The sequence below is a fragment of the Loxodonta africana genome, chromosome 3 (genome assembly GCF_030014295.1).
Source record: "Loxodonta africana isolate mLoxAfr1 chromosome 3, mLoxAfr1.hap2, whole genome shotgun sequence".
Classification (NCBI taxonomy): Eukaryota; Metazoa; Chordata; class Mammalia; order Proboscidea; family Elephantidae; genus Loxodonta; species Loxodonta africana.
In genome coordinates this window covers 26,152,632-26,170,985 of record NC_087344.1, presented here as the reverse complement: position 1 = coordinate 26,170,985, position 18,354 = coordinate 26,152,632, and the positions used below count along the sequence as shown (strand labels likewise).

The window sequence follows — 18,354 nt, the reverse complement described above, 5'->3', positions numbered from 1 at the left end:
GGCAAAGACACCACCATTATTGTCACCACTTTTATAAAATATGGGGCTTCTACTAGTAAAATATATTTCGAATATTCAATCTCTGGCTCACATTAATGAAAATATTGTATTGTGAAAATTATGTAAACACATACTTTTAGAGCTAGTGTGTGTGTGTGTATTTCTTTTAATGTTACGATACCTTAAGGCTTTCTCCTGAGGCAATACTCACCTCACATGTCTCCCCAGGATTTTATGTTGATCTTCAAAGCCAAGCAATTCACAGATTTCTCCCAGCATGGAGGGCCAGGAGTCATTTGTCCTCAATTGCACCATTAGATGTTTACTCGGTAATTTTTCTCCATCAATAAGGTTTTGAGAACCTGAACCAATGACTGAAGATGAGGTTTACAATATAAAACAAAGGAATTATTAGGAGGAAAAAAATCAGCTGTGAACAAAAAAAAAAACTTTGAGGAATTTGGCTGTTTGATGGTCAAAAAGGAATTTGCTATTTGAAGACTGAGAATGACAGTGATATACATGAGGTACAATTAGGAGAGTAAAGTAGAAAGATATTAAACAAAATGTACATACAACATGGAAATAAACAATGTACAAATAAGATGAAAAGAGAAGGTCTTTCTCCATAAACACATGAAGCTCAACTGTCAGGGAAGTTCAGTCTCCTCAACCCAAAAGAGACTTTTTCTAATTTATTTATTCTAATCTAATTCCCTCTATGTAGGACTGGTCCTTTAAAGGATTCTTCCGTTCCTGGTGCTCCCCACCCCTCACAGTGGCTCTGAAGATGCCACCCTGCTCAGATCTTTCTCTTGCTTCTCCAGGAGAACAAATGCATTTAGCTGACACAGTACTCATGGAGAAAGGCACATCATGAGGGAAGACAGGAAGAGCAATGAACATTTTCCTGACACTTTAGTCTTCAGAGTGTCCACAGATGAAAGGTGTGTTTCTTTGCAACAAAATAATCATGTTAAACTTGTAGTAAACACAGTAAAACAATTTACAAGGTCCCAAGCCACAAATTTCTCTGTGCCCCAAAATGACCCTTAGAGCCAATGCTCATACTTATAAACACTTTAAGAGCCTGAAGGCTTTTTTAACCACAAGATAAATAAAAAGTCACTTTAATACATAGGTTTCGGTTCATATGGGAGCAAAGCTATGTGAACTCCATAGAGCAAATTACCATGCTTGTCATCATTAACATGTATTCTCATTCCTCAGCCCAAATACTGGAGCAAGATCAATGAGTATATTTGTTCGCTCAAGACGTAAATAACAAAAATGATGCCATCCTTACCCACTGAAGCCAGGTTTCTGAAGGTTTCCATCATCACATCTCTGTAGAGTTTCCTCTGAGCAACATCCAGCAAAGCCCACTCTTCTGGGGTAAAGTCCACAGCCACATCCTCAATGACCACGGAGTCCTAAAACATCCGACATTCTGGTTCACAAAAGTACCAGGTACTCCAATAAGTGCAAAAGAATGGGTGAGACTGAGAGTCCTGAGGAACCAAGAATTCGTAGGAATTTGAAACAAGGTTCTGTATTGTATGTACCAGGGTATACTCTAGGGTTTAGCCATTAGCCTCTTCCCTTCACTATCTACATTCTCCTTCTCACTGACTGCATCCTGCCTCATAGAGTTTACAATACTTTCAGCACATGAATTTATCTCTCCACAGTTTTACTGTGACCAATTCCAGTCTTATTCTTCTCTGTCTTTATGGTCTAGAATAGAGCACATGGAAGAAATTACATAAATGCTCTACAAATTAGTCTCATTTTCTTACTGAGATCACTTCCTTCTGAAAAAATCAAGTTTACCTCTTTCCATAAGACCCAACAGAACACTCTACGAAACATGAAGAACAGGGTGAAAGTAGGACGAGATATTAACAACTTAGAAACGCTAGGACTGGCAGGTTTTCCATTTGCCCCTCACCAGCTGTCTTGGTTATCTAGTGCTGCTATAACACCAATACCACAACTGGATGGCTTTAACAAACAGAAGTTTATCCTCTCATAGTCTCGTAGGCTAGAAGTCTGAATTCAGGGCGCCAACTCCCTGGGAAAGCTTTCTCTGTCAGCTCTGGAGGAAGGTCATTGTCATCAATCTTCCTGTGGTCTAGGAGCTTCTCTGAGCAGGAACCCTGGGTCCAAAGGACAGGCTCTGCTCCAGGCACTGCTTTCTTGGTGGTATGAGGTTCCCCCACTCTCTGCTCACTTCGCTTTCCTTTTATCTCTTGTAAGATAAAAGGTGAGGTAGGCCACACCCCAGGGAAACTCTCTTTTCATTGGATCAGGGATGTGACCTGAGTAAGGGTGTTACATCCCACCCTAATCCTCTTTAACATAACCCAGTCTTGCCTCATTAACCACAGTCAGAGATTGGGTTTACAACATATAGGAAAATCACATCAATCACAAAATGGAAAAAAAACCGCAATACTGGAAATCATAGCCTAAGCAAGTTGACACATATTTTGGGGGGACACAACTCAATCCATAGCACCAGCCATGGAAGGCCCAGGGGACCACACAAATGAACTGGCAACCACTGCTCTTAACTGGTCTTATTTTCTTTAAGCACCCAGGTAATGAGAGCACTGGTGGCCCAGTAGTTAAGAGTTCAGCCACTAACCAAAAGGGTCCGCAGTTTGAATCTGGCAGCTGCTTCTTAGAAACCCTATGTGGCAGTTCTACCCTGTCCTATAGGGTTGCTGTCACAAATTGAATTGTATCCCACCAAAATACGTGTCAAATTGGTTAGGCCATGATTCCCAATAGTGTGCAGTTGTCCTCCATTTTGTGATTGAAAGCTTATCTTAAAGAGGATTACGGTAGGATTATAACACCCTTACCTAGGTCACGTCCCTGATCCAGTGTACAGGGAGCTTCCCTGGGGTGTGGCCTGCACCACTTTTTACCTCTCAAGAGATAAAAAGAGAAGCCAGCAGGGGAGGACTGCATACCACCAAGAAAGCAGTGCCAGGAGCAGAGCATGTCCTTTGAACCCAGAGTCCCTGCATGGAGAAGCTCCTAGTCCGGGGGAAGACTGATGAGAAGGCCAACAGAGAGAGAAAGCCTGTCCCTGAAGATGATGCCCTGAATTTGGACTTTCAGCCTACTTTACTATGGAGAACTAAATTTCTCTTTATTAAAGCCACCCGCTTGTGGTATTTCGGTTATAGCAGCACTAGCTGACTAAAACAGTTGCTATGAGTAAGAATCAACTTGATAGCAACATATATATATATATACACACACACACACATATACATATATGTACACAGGTAATCAGGAGGTAATAGGACCACTTACAGAAAACAGAACATTATTTTTCAAAATTATGAATTTTTACGTCTGTCACTTATTTTTCAACAAATTAACCACTTGCTCAATGTTGTTGAGCCAGAATGCAGGTCAATTTGCCTTTAAAGCCTAAATTCCTAACAACTGTGTTTTTGTTCATATGCATACAGTTTTTTTGCTATTCACTCTGTTATTCTCCAATAACATCATGGATGACCTAGAGCCCTGCTCAGTATGAGGAAGAGAAGACAAAGGAAATAGCCTATTTAGTTAAGAAAGCCCTATGTCTCAAGACTGCTTTCCTTTAAGCCCTTATCTGTAGCTCCTTTATTTAATAAAACTGATTTGGATAATACTGACACAGACCTTAGTTCAGGCCGGCAAATAAAATTAAAAATGAACAAAACAGAAATACCTACATGCACATGGATCATAAGTTCTTAGGGTATGGACAATAAATAAAATGTTAAGTGGTGATAAGTTTTACAAAAAATGTTATCACAGTAAAGGGATAAGCAGTAAGACAAACATTTTATTGAGTTAGTGCAGGGAGAAGCAAAATAATCATTTTAGAAAACACAAGTGAGTGAATCCTAGCTCGGTAAGAAAAAAAAAAATTTGCACTTTCAATTCTAAAACCTTTGAAGCAGACTGTGATGACTTTGCAATCATAGAGATTTCAGATACTCATTGACTTCAACAAGTCCCAAAACAGACGCACACAGGAGTCAAAGGGCTCCAATGACCCTCATGCCCAGGAAAGAGAACATACATTGTTTATACCTCATAAAGAAAAGGGCATTAGCAATAGGCTAAACATATACATTTGGGAAACTGGAAAAATTAAAGCAGCATAAATTAATAGTATAAAAAAAGTAATAGGAATGATAAAGATCACGGAAGAAAAAACAGGGATGTTAGGAGCCCTAATACAAGGCATAAACAGAATACAAAACATTATTAAAAATGACAAAGAGAAACCAGAAAACTGGGAGCTCCTAAAAATCAAACACCTATGCTCATCTAAAGACTTTACCAAGAGTAAAAAGACCACCTACAGATTGGGAAAAAATTTTCAGCTATGACATCTCTGACCAGTGCCTGATCTCTAAAATCTATGTAATTCTGTTAAAACTCAACCACAAAAAGACAAACAGCCCATTTAAAAATTGGGCAAAGGATATGAACACAGACTTCACTAAAGAAGATATTCAGGCGGCTAACAGATACATGAGAAAATGCTCTCGATCATTAGCCATTAGAGAAATGCACATTAAAACTACAATGAGATTCCATCTCACTCCAACAAGGCTGGCATTAATCCAAAAAACACAAAATAATAAATGTTGGAGAGGCTGTGGAGAGATTGGAACTGTTATACACTGCTGGTGGGAATGTCAAATGGTAAAACCACTTTGGAAATCGATCTGGCGTTTCCTTAAAAAGCTAGAAATAGAACTACCATACAACCCAGAAATCCCACTCCTTGGAATATACCTTAGAGAAATAAGAGCCTTCACACAAACAGATATATGCACACCCATGTTTATTGCAGCACTGTTTACAATAGCAAAAAGCTGGAAGCAACCAAGGTGTCCATCAACAGATGAATGGCTGAATAAATTGTGGTATAGTCACACAGTGGAATACTGCGCATGGATAAAGAACAGTGACGAATCTGTGAAACATTTCATAACATGGAGGAACCTGGAAGGCATTACACTGAGTGAAATGAGTCAGAGGCAAAAGGACAAATATTGTATAAGACCACTATTATAAGATCTTGAGAAACAGTATAAACTGAGAGGAACACATTCTTTTGTGGTTACGAGGCGGGGAGGGAAGGAGGGTGGGAGAGGGTTATTTACTGATTAGTTGGTAGATAAGAACTATTTTAGGTGAAGGGAAGGACAATACTCAATACATGGAAGGTCAGCTCAAATGGACTGGACCAAAAGCAAAGAAGTTTCTGGAATAAACTGAATGCTTCAAAGGTCAGCGGAGCAAGGGCGGTGGTTTGGGGACTATGGCTTAAGGGAACTTCTAAGTCAATTGGCAAAATAATACTATTATGAAAACATTCTGCATCCCACTTTGAAATGTGGCATCTGGGGTCTTAAAGGCTAACAAGCGGCCATCTAGATGCATCAATGGGTCTTCACCCACCTGGATCAAAGGAGAATGAAGAACAAGAACACCAAGGTCACACAACAACTATGAGCCCAAGAGACAGAATGGGCCACATGAACCAGAGTCTTACATCATCCTGAGACCAGAAGAACTAGACGGTGCCCGGCCACAACCGACGACTCCCCTGACAGGGAGCACAACAGAGAACCCCTGAGGGAGCAGGAGATCAGTGGGATGCAGACCCCAAATTCTCATAAAAAGACCAGACTTAATGGTCTGACTGAGACTAGAGGAATCCCGGCAGTCATGGTCCCCAAACCTTCTCTTGGCCCAGGACAGGATCCATTCCCGAAGACAACTCATCTGACATGGAAGGGATTGGACAATGGGTTGGGAAGAGATGCTGATGAAGAGTGAGCTACTTGTATCAGGTGGACACTTGAAACTGTGTTGGCATCTCCTGTCTGGAGGGTAGAGAAGGTTAGAAACTGGCAAAATTGTCCCGAAAGGATAGACTGGAAGGGCTGACTCATTGGGGGAGAGTAAGTGGGAGTATGGAAAAAAAAAAATGGAGTAAGGTGTATATAAGCTTGTATGTGACAGACTGACTTGATTTGTAAACGTTCACTTAAAGTTCAATAAAAATTATTAAAAAAAAAAAAAGCTAGAAATAGAACTATCATACAACCCAGAAATCCCACTCCTCGGAATATATCCTAGAGAAATAAGAGCCTTTACACGAACAGATGTATGCACACCCATGTTTACTGCAGCACTGTTTACAACAGCAAAAAGCTGGAAGCAACCAAGGTGTCCATTAACGAATGAATGGAGAAATAAATTATGGTATACTCACACAATGGAATACTACGCATCAATAAAGGACAGTGATGAATCTGTGAAACATTTCATAACATGGAGGAACCTGGAAGGCATTATGCTGAGTGAAATTAGTCAGATGCAGAAGGATAAATATTGTATAAGACTGCTATTATAAGATCTTGAGAAATAGTTTAAACTGAGAAGAACTCATTCTTTTGTGGTTACGAGCGGGGGAATGGAGGGAGGGCGGGAGAGGGCTATTTACAGATTAGACAGTAGGTAAGAACTACTTTAGGTGAAGGGAAGGATAACACTTAATACAGGGAAGGACAGCTCAACTGTACTGGACCAAAAGCAAAGAAATTTCCTGAATAAACTGAATGCTTCGAAGGTCAGCGGAGCAAGGGCGGGGGTTTGGGGACTGTGGCTTCAGAGGACACCTAAGTCAACTGGCAAAATTAATTCTATTAAAAAAACATTCTGCATACCACTTTAAAGTGTGGCGTCTGGGGTCTTAAATGCTAATAAGCAGCCATCTAAGATGCATCAATGAGTCTCAACCCACCTGGATCAAAGGAGAATGAAGAACACCAAGGTCACAAGGTAATTATGAGCCCAAGAGACAGAAAGGGCCACATAGAGACTTCCATCATCCTAATACCAGAAGAACTGGATGGTGCCTGGCCACAACTGATGACTGCCCTGACAAGAAGCACAACAGAGAACCCCTGAGGGAGCAGAACAGTGGGATGCAGACCCCAAATTCTCATAAAAAGACCAGACTTAATGGTCTAAGACCAGAAGAATCCCAGCGGTCATGGTCCCAAAACCTTCTGTTGGCCCAGGACAGGAACCATTCCCGAAGACAACTCATTAGATGTGGACTGGACTGGACAATGGTTTGGAGAGAGATGCTGATGAGGAGTGAGCTATTTGTATCAGGTGGACACTTGAGTCTATGTTGGCATCTCCTGCCTAGAGGGGAGATGGGAGGGTAGAGGGGGTTAGAAACTGGCAAAACGGTCACGAAAGGAGAGACTGGAAGGAGGGAGCTGGCTGACTCATTAATGGCAAGAGTAAATGGGAGTATGTAGTAAGGTGTATATAAGTTTATATGTGGGAGACTGACTTGATTTATAAACTTTCACTTAATGCATAATAAAAATTATTTTAAAAAAAGTAATAGGAAACTAAAATAGTAATGATATAAAACACAAATGAAAACTTCCAGTTTCTAGTCCTATATGTAAGAAGTTTGTAAGTCATGATTCCCATCCTCACAACAAGAATAAAAACTGAACATAGTGAACTCAAAAAATTGGGGTCACAGGGCAAACTACTGCCCCAAAACTAGAGGGACACACAGATACAGAGAATCATACCGGGAGTCCAGAAATAGAAACCACCACTAGGGTCAGTACTGGAGCAGGAAAACTAACTAACTGAATTGCTGGAGTGAGTCAGTATGGACAAGCTTGATGGTTAAAAACACCAAGGGCACCCAGTTTTGTGAGTTTTACCTCCAGGAATCCTAATATGTCCTAAGAGTGAAGATCCGAGAAAAATTCCCTTGTGCTTACAGAAAGGGGAAAAGTATTTTGAAACTTTCCAAAGCATTCTGTTCTCTTTAACAAGTCCTGCCCTCAAGAAGAGATATGGAACAAAGAATCCAAAGGAAATTCTAGAAATCAGAAATATTCTAACAGAACAGAATCAGAGCTTGAAGATATGTCAATACAAACTTCTGAAACTGAAATGCAAAGAGAAAAAAGGATAAAAAAAAATATAACAGAATATCCAAGAATTGTGGGACAGACAAAAAAAGTGGACCATTCACATACTGAGAATATTAGAAAGGAAAGAAAGTAGAAGAGAAGAAATATTTGAGATAATAATGGCTGAAAATTTTACAAAATTAATAACAGACAAAAAACTACAGATCCAGGACATTCAGAGAACACCAAGCAAGATAACCCAGTAAATAAATACCAAAAAAAATCCATACCTAGTCATATTATATTCAAACAACAGAAAATAAAAAACACTGAAATAAGCCAGAAGAGGAGAAAACCTTCCTATAGAGAAGGGTTAAGAATTACATGGGACTTAAGAAGAGGGTAGAGTTTTTGCTGTGAAACTGACTTGATTTGTAAACTTTGACTTAAAGCACAATAAAAATTATTTTTTTTCTAAAAAAGAAGAGGGTAGAGTGAAATATTTAGTGTTAGGAGAAAAAACCACCAATCTAGAATTCTGCAACCAGCAAAATGATCATTCAAAAAAATGAAGGAGAAATAAAGACTTTTTGGGTAAAAACTGATGAAATTTATTTCCGGTAGACCTTCCTTACTAGAAATTTAAAAAAGTTTTTCAGAGAGAAGGAAAATGATATGGACCAGAAACTTTGATCTATATAAAGAACTAACATTAGAGAATGAATAAATGAAGGTAAAACAAAATCTTTTCTTTTTCTTATTCTTAATTGATCTAAGAGTTAACAGCTTGTTTAAAAAATAACAGAAACAACATACTCTGTGATTATAGTTTACAAATAAATGAATGACAAAAATGTTATTAGGAGGAACTGAGATTACTATTATAACGTACTTCCACTTCCCAGAAGTGAGTCAACAGGGTGCCACAAACAGTTAAATGTGCAAGTACCAGCCCAGAGGTGCCTTAGAAGACAGGTTTGGCAACCGTTTCTGTAAGGTTGCAGCCTTGAAAATCCTTTGTAGCACTTCTACTTTGCACACACGGGGTCGCTATGAGTTGGAATCAATTCAACAGCAACTAACAACTACTTCGAAAGTGGTATGTTACCTGAATGTCAACTGGAATTACTGGCAAATATAAGGAAACTACTAAAAAAGTATAATTGATAGACTAAGATGTGAGGGTACAAAACATTATTTCAAGCGCAGTTAAAACAAAAGGAGACAGAAAAAGAGTGTAAGATGAAAGAAAACAAAAAATAAGGGCGATGAATAGAAAACACTAACACATTTGGTAGAAATCAGTCCAACTGTATCGGAAATCATTTTAAACATCAATGGTCTAAGTACACCAATCAAAAAGTAGAGACTGTATTATCAACAAGACATTTTAAACATAAAGATAAATTAAAAGTAAAAGAAACTCAAAAGAAAAATGGAGTAACTACATTAATTTCGGAGCAAGGAAAATGATTAGGGATAAAGAGGGGCATGACATGATAAAAGGGTCAATTATCTACGAAGACATAATCCTTAATGTGTATGTGCTTAACGACAGAGCACCAAAATACATGAGACAAAAACTAATAGGACTTCAAGGAGAAATAAATGAATCAAATACTATACATGGAGATTTCAACATCCTGTACCAGTAACTGACAACTCCAAACCAAATCCACTGTCATGACGTCAATTCCGACTCACACTGACACCACACGTTTGACAGATCTAGTGGGTACGAAATCAGGAAGGACACATTTGAGCTAATAACACCATCAAATGACTTGATCTAGTTGACATCATAGACTAAATCATCCAAAAACAACAAGGGACAGTCTAAGCTACAGGGCATAGTAACCAAATTAAACCGAATTCTGACCCAGAAAACGTACCTTAACAAATTTAAAAGACTGAATTTGTATACTCTCAGACCACAATGGAATTAAACTAGAAATCAAGAACAGAAAAACAGCCATAAAATCCCAAAACAACAACACAGTACTAAATAACATTTGTGTCTTCTTTTTTTCTTAGTTACCCTAGCTAGAAGTTTACCAAATTTACCTATCTTCTCAAAGGACCATCTTTTGTTTTCTGTTCTCATTTTTGTTGATTTGTTTCCTGATATTTATTATTTCTTTTCTTCTGCTTACTTAGGATTCAACTTGCTCTTCTTATAGTTTCCTAAGATGGTTATTAATATTATATACTTCTTTTCTAATTTGGGCATTAAATGCTCTAAAATCCCTGTATAAATACTGCTTTCACTGCATCCCACAAATTTTGATAAGTTGTATTTTCATCTTCACTTATTTGAAAATGTCTTCTAAGTTTTTTGGATATTTCTTCTTTGACCCATGATATTATTTATAAATTTGCTTTTACATTCACTAGAGTAAATTTTGTAAAAGCAAAATATTGCACGTGAGTCTGTGGCTGCTGCTGCAGTTCCAGAATGTGAGGGGAAGAAACGAGCCCGACTCTGGAAAGGCTCATCTGGAAGCTGCCATTCCAGCTGCACCCAGGAGGCAACCATGTTCCGTTTTAGTGATACTTGAGGGATGGCTGGGGAAGGATGTATGTTGTTTGAAAACAGTTTATTTTGACAATGGAGACTCCATTTTCATAATACAAGGCAATACTAAGTTACAGCCATTTTTAATCAGAAGGCATCTCTGGGAAGAATGTGGCATTTGGATCCCTGATCTGGGTTCTAAATTTTTCAAAGAGCTGAAGAAGCTTCAGGCCAGCATAAAGGTGAGCTATAGAAAGGCAGGGGTTAATAGCAGATAAGGAGACTACACCTTGACCCACCCCTTCCTGCCCTCCTATCTCCATCTTTCCTTGTCCTTTGCATCCAGTGTAGCAGGGCCAAGGCGGCCCCTCGCAGGCCTGCTACCCCAAGGTCCACAGTGGTGTCCTCAGAGAAGTCTCTGAGAAAACAGCCAGAGTTAGCCCTCTAGAAGAGTGTGAAGGAATTCTAGGGTCCGGTATGCTTTGGGCACCTCCTTTTTTCTTTCTGCCATCAAAAGCATTTGTAAAAATCTGGGCTGTATTGACGCTCTGCCTGCAGACATTCTGGGTTTGATGGATTTGTGGAGTTCAATGTTTCTGGCACTCTGACCTAGAAGCGGGGCCCAGGCAGATGGATCCAGGCAGGTTCTGGTAGGACATCAGTCTCCCCTGCTCCCTCTGCTCAATTATCTAATGGAGAGGCCGTACTAATAGTAAACCTGTACATGGTGTTTGTATTTGTGCCAGTATTGTTCTAAACACTTTTATCATTTTAGTTCATTCAAACTTTATAGCAGTACTCTGAAGTAGGGACATTTATTATTAGCACCATTTTATAAATGAGAAAACTAAGGCACAGAGAAGTAACTTTCACGTACGTATTAAGTATTGGAGTTGGAATTTAAACCCAGGGTTTGTGTTCTTAAGCACACACTATACCTTCGGAGCTCTGGTGGCACAGTGGTTAAGATAAGAGCTCAACTGCTAACCAAAAGGTCAGCAGTTTGAATCCATCAGCAGCTCCTTGGAAACCCTACAGGACAGTTCTACTCTGGTCTACAGGGTCGTTGTCAAGTCAGAATCAACTCGACAATAATGGGCTCGGTTTGGTTTATACTTGCTGCCTGTTTGTTTTTTCTTTTTTGTTGTTACTGAGGTGAAAATATACATAACATACAATTCAACCATTTCTACCTGAACCATTTAGAGATATGGATAACATTCTTCAAGTTGTACAAACACTCTTGAAAAATTGTGCAGAAAGTACAGAGAGTTCCCACATAAGCCTCTTTCCCCTGCACCCAGTTTTTCCTATAGTGTCTTGCCTAACTGTGGTACATATGTTACAACTGATGACCCAATCTGAATACATTATTATTAACCGAAGTCCACACTTTATATTAGGGTTCACTCTTCCTATTGTGCAGTTCTGTGAGTTTTGACAAACACGTATCACAGGTCCACCACTGAAGTATCATACAAAATAGTCTCCCTGCCGTAGATATACCCTGTCCTCCACCTACCTATTCATCCCTCCAGACACTCCATGGTCAAATGAGTTTAGGAGTTTAGCTACCCACCTCTGGGAAACTGACAATACATATCAGCATAGTAAACGCTCTGAGAAGCACTGCAGAGAGGTTTACTTAATCCAAACACGACCAGAGGACCACACCACTGTCCCCCGCAGTACAATGGTTAAGCACTTGGCTGCTATCTGAAAGGTTGGCAATTCAAACCCACCAGACACTTCGTGGGAGAAAATATCTGGCAATCTTCTCTTATAAAGATTATAGCCAAGGAAACCCTATAGGGCAGTTCTAGTCTGTCCTATACAGTTGCCATGAGTCAGAATCAACTCAACGACATACACAACACACACTGACTGGCTCCTTCTGATCTTCCAGTCAATGTGGCAGAAAAACATGCCTACCGACAGCTCCTGAGTTTAAGGTTACAAGTACAAACATGACAAGAAACTGAACTCTGGTTGGTCCAGTTTTGGTCATTTCCAACCCTGGACTGCCAGGAGCCACCCCTGTGACATTAACAGTGAATGGGGAGGGACAGATAGATGCCACATCACATGAGTATCACCAAGGAAGTGTGGAACAGAAGCTGAAAAGAGATAAGAACTTTCCCCCAGAGCTGACAGAAACAGAGCCTTCTTCATTAGCCAGTGCTTAGGTTGAGAAAAGGAAACCCTAGCGGCGTAGTCGTTAGGTCCAATGGCTGATAATCAGAAGGTCAGCAGTTCAAATTCACCAGGCACTCCTTGGAAACTCTATGGGACGATTCTACCCTGTCCTATAGGGTCGCTATGAGTTGGAATCAACTCAACAGAAGTGGGTTTGGTTTTTCGTTTGACAGGCTGAGAAAATAAAATTTTGTTTGTTAAAACCATACACTGATATTATTTCTGTTAACACCAGCCTTAAGAAACTAAGACAGTGTGTGTTTTCCCTCACTGCAATGAGTCATAAACTCAACTTGTTCAATACCAGTGTGTTCCAGGTGGTCTTTGGCAAGAAAGCACTGATGCGTGCCTTATAGTTAAGTGTACACCTAATGTCTGCCATAAAATTAGCATGATTTTTCTACCACAGAATGCTTTATTGCTTTTGGGTACATACACAGTTATGGGTGTATCTGTCAGATTTACAATCAGATAAACAGACAAAAAATCAGCTGGATTACTCTACACCAACAAAAAGAACATCCAAGAGGAAATCACAAAATCAATACCATTTACAGTAGCCCCCAAGAAGATAAAATACTTGGGAATAAATCTTACCAGAGATGTAAAAGACTCATACAAAGAAAACTACAAAACACTTCTGCAAGAAACAAAAAAGGAGACCTCCATAAGTGGAAAAACATACCTTGCTCATGGATAAGAAAACTTAACATTGCAAAAATGTCTATTCTACCAAAACTGATCTACAGATTTAATGCAGTTCCAATCCAATATCCAAAGACATTCTTTAATGAGATAGAGAAACAAATCACCAACTTCACATGGAAGCGAAAGAGGCCCCAGATAAGTAAAGCATTACTTAAAAAGAACAACAAAGTGGGAAGCCTTACTTTACCTGATTTTGGAACCTATTATACCACCACAGTAGCCAAAACAGGCTGGTACTGGTACAACAGACACAAAGACCAATGGAAGAGAATTGAGAATCCACACATACATACATCCACATATGAGCAGCTGATATTTGACAAAGGCCCCAAATCAGTTAAATGGGGAAAAGACAGTCTTTTTAACAAATGGTGCTGCAATCACTGGATATCCATCAGCAAAAAAATGAAACAAGACCCATACCTCGCACCATGCACAAAAACCGACTCAAAATGGATCAAAGACCTAAATATAAAATCTCAAATGATCAAGATCATGGAAGAAAAATAGCATCAACGTTAGGAGCCCTAATACATGGCATAAACATTATACAAAACACTACTAACAATGCAGAAGAGAAACTAGGTAACTGGGAGCTCCTAAAAATCAAACACCTATGCTCATCCAAAGACTTCACCAAAAGAGTAAAAAGATTACCTACATACTAGGAAAAAGTTTTTAGCTATGACATTTCTGATCAGAGTCTGATCTCTAAAATCAATATGATACTGCAAAAACTCAACTACAAAAAGACAAATAACCCAATGAAAAAATGGGGAAAAGATATGAGCACACACTTCACTAAAGAAGACATTTAGGTAGCTAACAGATACATGAGGAAATGCTCACTATCATTAGTCATTAGAGAAATGCAAATCAAAACTACAATAAGATTCTACCTCACTCCAACAAGGCTGGCATTAATCCAAAAAACACAAAATAATAAATATTGGAGAGGTTGTGGAGAGACTGGAACACTTCTATACTGCTAGTGGGAATGTAAAATGGTAGAACCACTTTGGAAATCGATTTGGCACTTCCTTAAAAAGCTAGAAATAGAACTACCATACGATCCAGCAATCCCACTCCTTGGAATATATCCTAGAGAAATAAGAGCCTTTACTTGAACAGATATATGCACACCCATGTTCACTGCAGCACTGTTTACAATAGCAAAAAGATGGAAGTAACCAAGGTGTCCATCAACGGATGAATGGATAAAAAAATTATGGTATATTCACACAATGAAATACTATGCATCAATAAAGAACAACGATGAATCTGTGAAACGTTTCGTAACATGGAAGGCATTATGCTGAGTGAAATTAGTCAGTTCCAAAAGGACAAATACTGTATGAGACCACTATTAAAAGAACTCAAGAAACAGTTTAAACAGAGAAGAACATATTCTTCTATGGTTACGAGAGGGGAGAGGGAGAGAGGGAGGGAGAGGGGTAAGTAGTAGATAAGAACTACTTTATGTGAAAGGAAAGACAACACACAATCAGGAGAGGTCAGTACAACTGGACTAAATGAAAAGGAAAGAAGTTTCCTGAATAAACTGAATGCTTCCAAGGCCAGCGTGGCAGGGGCAGGGTTTTGGGGACTATGGTTTCAGGGGACATCTAGGTCAACTGGCATAATAAAATGTATTAAGAAAACATTCTGCATCCAACTTTGGAGAATGGCATCTGGGCTCTTAAACGCTAGAGAGCAGCCATCTAAGATGCATCAATTGGTCTCAACCCGAAGGAAAGGAGAAAGAAGATCACCAAAGACACAAGGTAAGTATGAGCCCAAGAGACAGAAAGGGTTACATAAACCAGAGACTACATCAGCCTGAGACCAGAAGAACTAGACGGAACCTGGCTACGACTGATGACTGACCTAACAGAGAACACAACAGAGAACTCCTGAGGGAGCAGGAGAGCAGTGGGAAGCAGTCCCAAAATTCTCATAAAAAGACCAGGCTTAATGGTCTGACTGAGACTAGAAGGACTCTGGAGGTCATGGCCCCCAACCTTCTATTAGCCCAAGACAGGAGCCATTCCCAAACCCAACTCTTCAGACAGGGATTGGACTAGAGAATGGGATAGAAAAAGATGCTGGTGAAGAATGAACTTCTTTGATGAAGTGGACACTTGAGACTATGTTGGCATCTCCTATCTGGAGGGGAGATGAGAAGGCAGAGGGGGTCAGAAGCTGACGGAATGGACATGAAAAGAGAGAATGGAGGGAAGGAGCAGATTATCTCACTGGGGGAGAGCAATCAGGAGTATATAGCAAGGTGTATATAAATTTTTGTATGAGAGACTGACTTGATTTGCAAACTTTGACTTAAATCACAATAAAAATTAAAAAAAAAAAAAATTAGAGCAGAATTAAATGAAATAGAGAATAGAAAAACAACCGAAACAGTTAAGAAGACCAAGAGATGATTCCTTGAAAAGATCAACAAAATCAATAAATCATTGGCCAAATTAACAAAAGAAAAACAGGAAAGGAAGAAGTAACCCAAATAAGAAGTGAGATGGGGGATATCACAAGAGACCCAGCTGGAATTAAAAGAATCATAAGAGAATACTATGAAAAATCGTACTGTAACAAATTTGAAAACCTGGAGGAAATGGACAAATTTCTAAAAACACATAACCTACCAAAGCCTGCACAAACAGAGGCAGAACAACTAAATAAACCTATAACAAAAGAAGAGATTGAAAAGGTAATTAAAAAGCTTCCAACAAAAAAAGGCCAGGCCTTGATGGAGTCAATGGAAAACTCTACCAACCTTTCAAAGAAGAGTTAACACCACAACTACTAAAGGTATTTCAGAGTGCATAAAAGGATGGAATACTCCCAAACTTGTTCTATGAACAGCATAATCCTGATATCAAAACCAGGCACAGACATTGCAAAAAAAAAAATTAGAGAACAATATCCCTCAGGAACTTAGACGTAAAAATCCTCAACAAAATTCTAGCCAACAGAATTCAACAACATGTTAAAAAAAAAAAATTCACCACGACCAAGTGGGATTCATACCGGGTATGCAGGACGGTTGAACAACAGAAAACCAGTCAGTGTAATCCATCACATAAATAAAAGTCAAGAACCACGTGATCTTATCAACTGATGCTAAAAAGGCATCTGACAAAGTCCAACACCCATTCATGGTAAAAATTCTCAGGAAAATAGGAATATAAGGGAAATTCCTCAAAATAATAAAGGACATTTACACAAAGCCAAGAGCCAACATCATCCTAAATGGAGAGAGTCTGAAAGCATTCCCCTTGAGAAAGGGAACCAGACAAGGATGCCCTTTATCACCACTCTTGAAAAATTCAACACTGCGCTAGAGGTCCTAGCCAGGGCAATTAGGACAGAAAAAGAAATAAAGGGCTTCCAAATTGGTAAGAAAGAAGTAAAAGTATTTATTTGCAGATGGTATGATGTTATACACAGAAAACCCTAAAGGATCCACAAGAAAACTACTGGAACTAACAGAAGATTTCAGCAAAGTATCAGGATACAAGATAAACACAGAAAAATCAGTTGGATTCTGCTACACCAACAAAGAGAACGTCGAAGAGGAAATCAGCAAATCAGTATCATGTACAGTAGCCCCCAAGAAGATAAAATACTTAGGAATAAACCTAACCAAAGACATAAAAGACCTATACAAAGAGAACTACAAAACACTACTGCAAGAATCCAAGAGACCTACATACGTGGAAAAACATACCTTGCTCATGGATAGGAAGATTCAACATTGTGAATATGTCTATTCTACCCAAAGCAATCTACAGATACAATGGAATCCTGACCCAAATTCCAATGGCGTTCTTTAATGAGACAAAGAAACAAATCACCAAATTCATATAGAAAGGGAAGAGGCCCCAGATAAGTAAAGCATTACTGAAGAAGATGAACAAAGCAGGAAGCCTCACAGTACCTGATTTCAGAACCTATTATACCTCCGTGTTATGCAAAAGAGCCTGGAACCAGTACAACAACAGATGATACATAGACCAATGGAACAGAACTGGGAATTGAGATGTAAACTCATACACCTATGAACCTAGAAAACCTAGTGCCGTCTATGAGCAGGTGATATTTGACAAAGGCCCAAAGTCCATTAACAGGGGAAAAGACAGTCTCTTTAACAAATGGTGCTGGCCTAACTGGATAGCTCTCTGCAAAAAAAATGCAAAAAGAGCCATACATCACAACATGCACAAAAACCAACTCAAAATGGATCAAAGACCTAAATATAAAATCTAAAACAATCAAGAATATAAAATCTAAAACAATCAAGATCATGGAAGAAAAAATAGGGACCATGCTAGGAGCCCTAACACATGGAATAAACAATATACGAAACATTACTAACAGTGCACAAACACCATAAGAGAAACTAGGTAACTGGGAGCTTCTAAAAATCAAACACTTATGCTCATCCAAAGACTTCAACAAAACAGTAAAGACAACTACAGACCGGGAAAAAATTTCTGGCTATGTCAAAGCCAATCAGCGTCTAATCTCTAAAATCTGCAAGATACTGCAAAACGTCAACAACAAAAAGATAAATAAAATGATTAAAAAATGGTCAAGCGACATGAACAGGTATTTCACCACAGAAGACATTCAGGCAGCTAACAGATACCTGAGGAAATGCTCAAAATCATCAGCCATTAGAGAAATGCAAATCAAAACTACAATGAGATTACCATCTCACCCTAAAAAGGATAGCATTAATCCAAAAATCACAAAATCATAAATGTTAGAGAGGTTGTGGAGAGACTGGAACACTTATACACTGCTGGTGGGCATACAAAATGATACAACCACTTTGGAAATCAAGTTGGCATTTCCTTTAAAAGCTAGAAATAGAACTACCATACAATCCAGCCATCCCACTCCTTGGAATACATATATTCACGAACAGAT

General features: G+C 39.0%; 1 protein-coding gene across 4 annotated transcripts in view; it reads right to left on the bottom strand.

Moving 5' to 3' along the window:
* LOC100660876 (zinc finger protein 345-like) overlaps positions 1 to 18,354 on the bottom strand; it is a 40,161-nt gene that overhangs the window by 13,034 nt on the left and 8,773 nt on the right. For 3 of the 4 annotated variants that reach the window (XR_010321235.1, XM_064280736.1, XM_064280735.1), the window contains exons 3-4: positions 1,307 to 1,433; positions 212 to 374 (exon numbers count right to left, since the gene is read on the bottom strand). Coding sequence is in view for 3 of the 4 variants with exons in the window: in XM_064280736.1 (XP_064136806.1) it covers positions 212 to 374; positions 1,307 to 1,433 (290 nt within the window). In the remaining variant the exon portion in view is untranslated. The remainder of the gene's footprint in view (positions 1 to 211; positions 375 to 1,306; positions 1,434 to 18,354) is intronic. The other variant, XM_064280737.1, reaches the window with a different exon arrangement.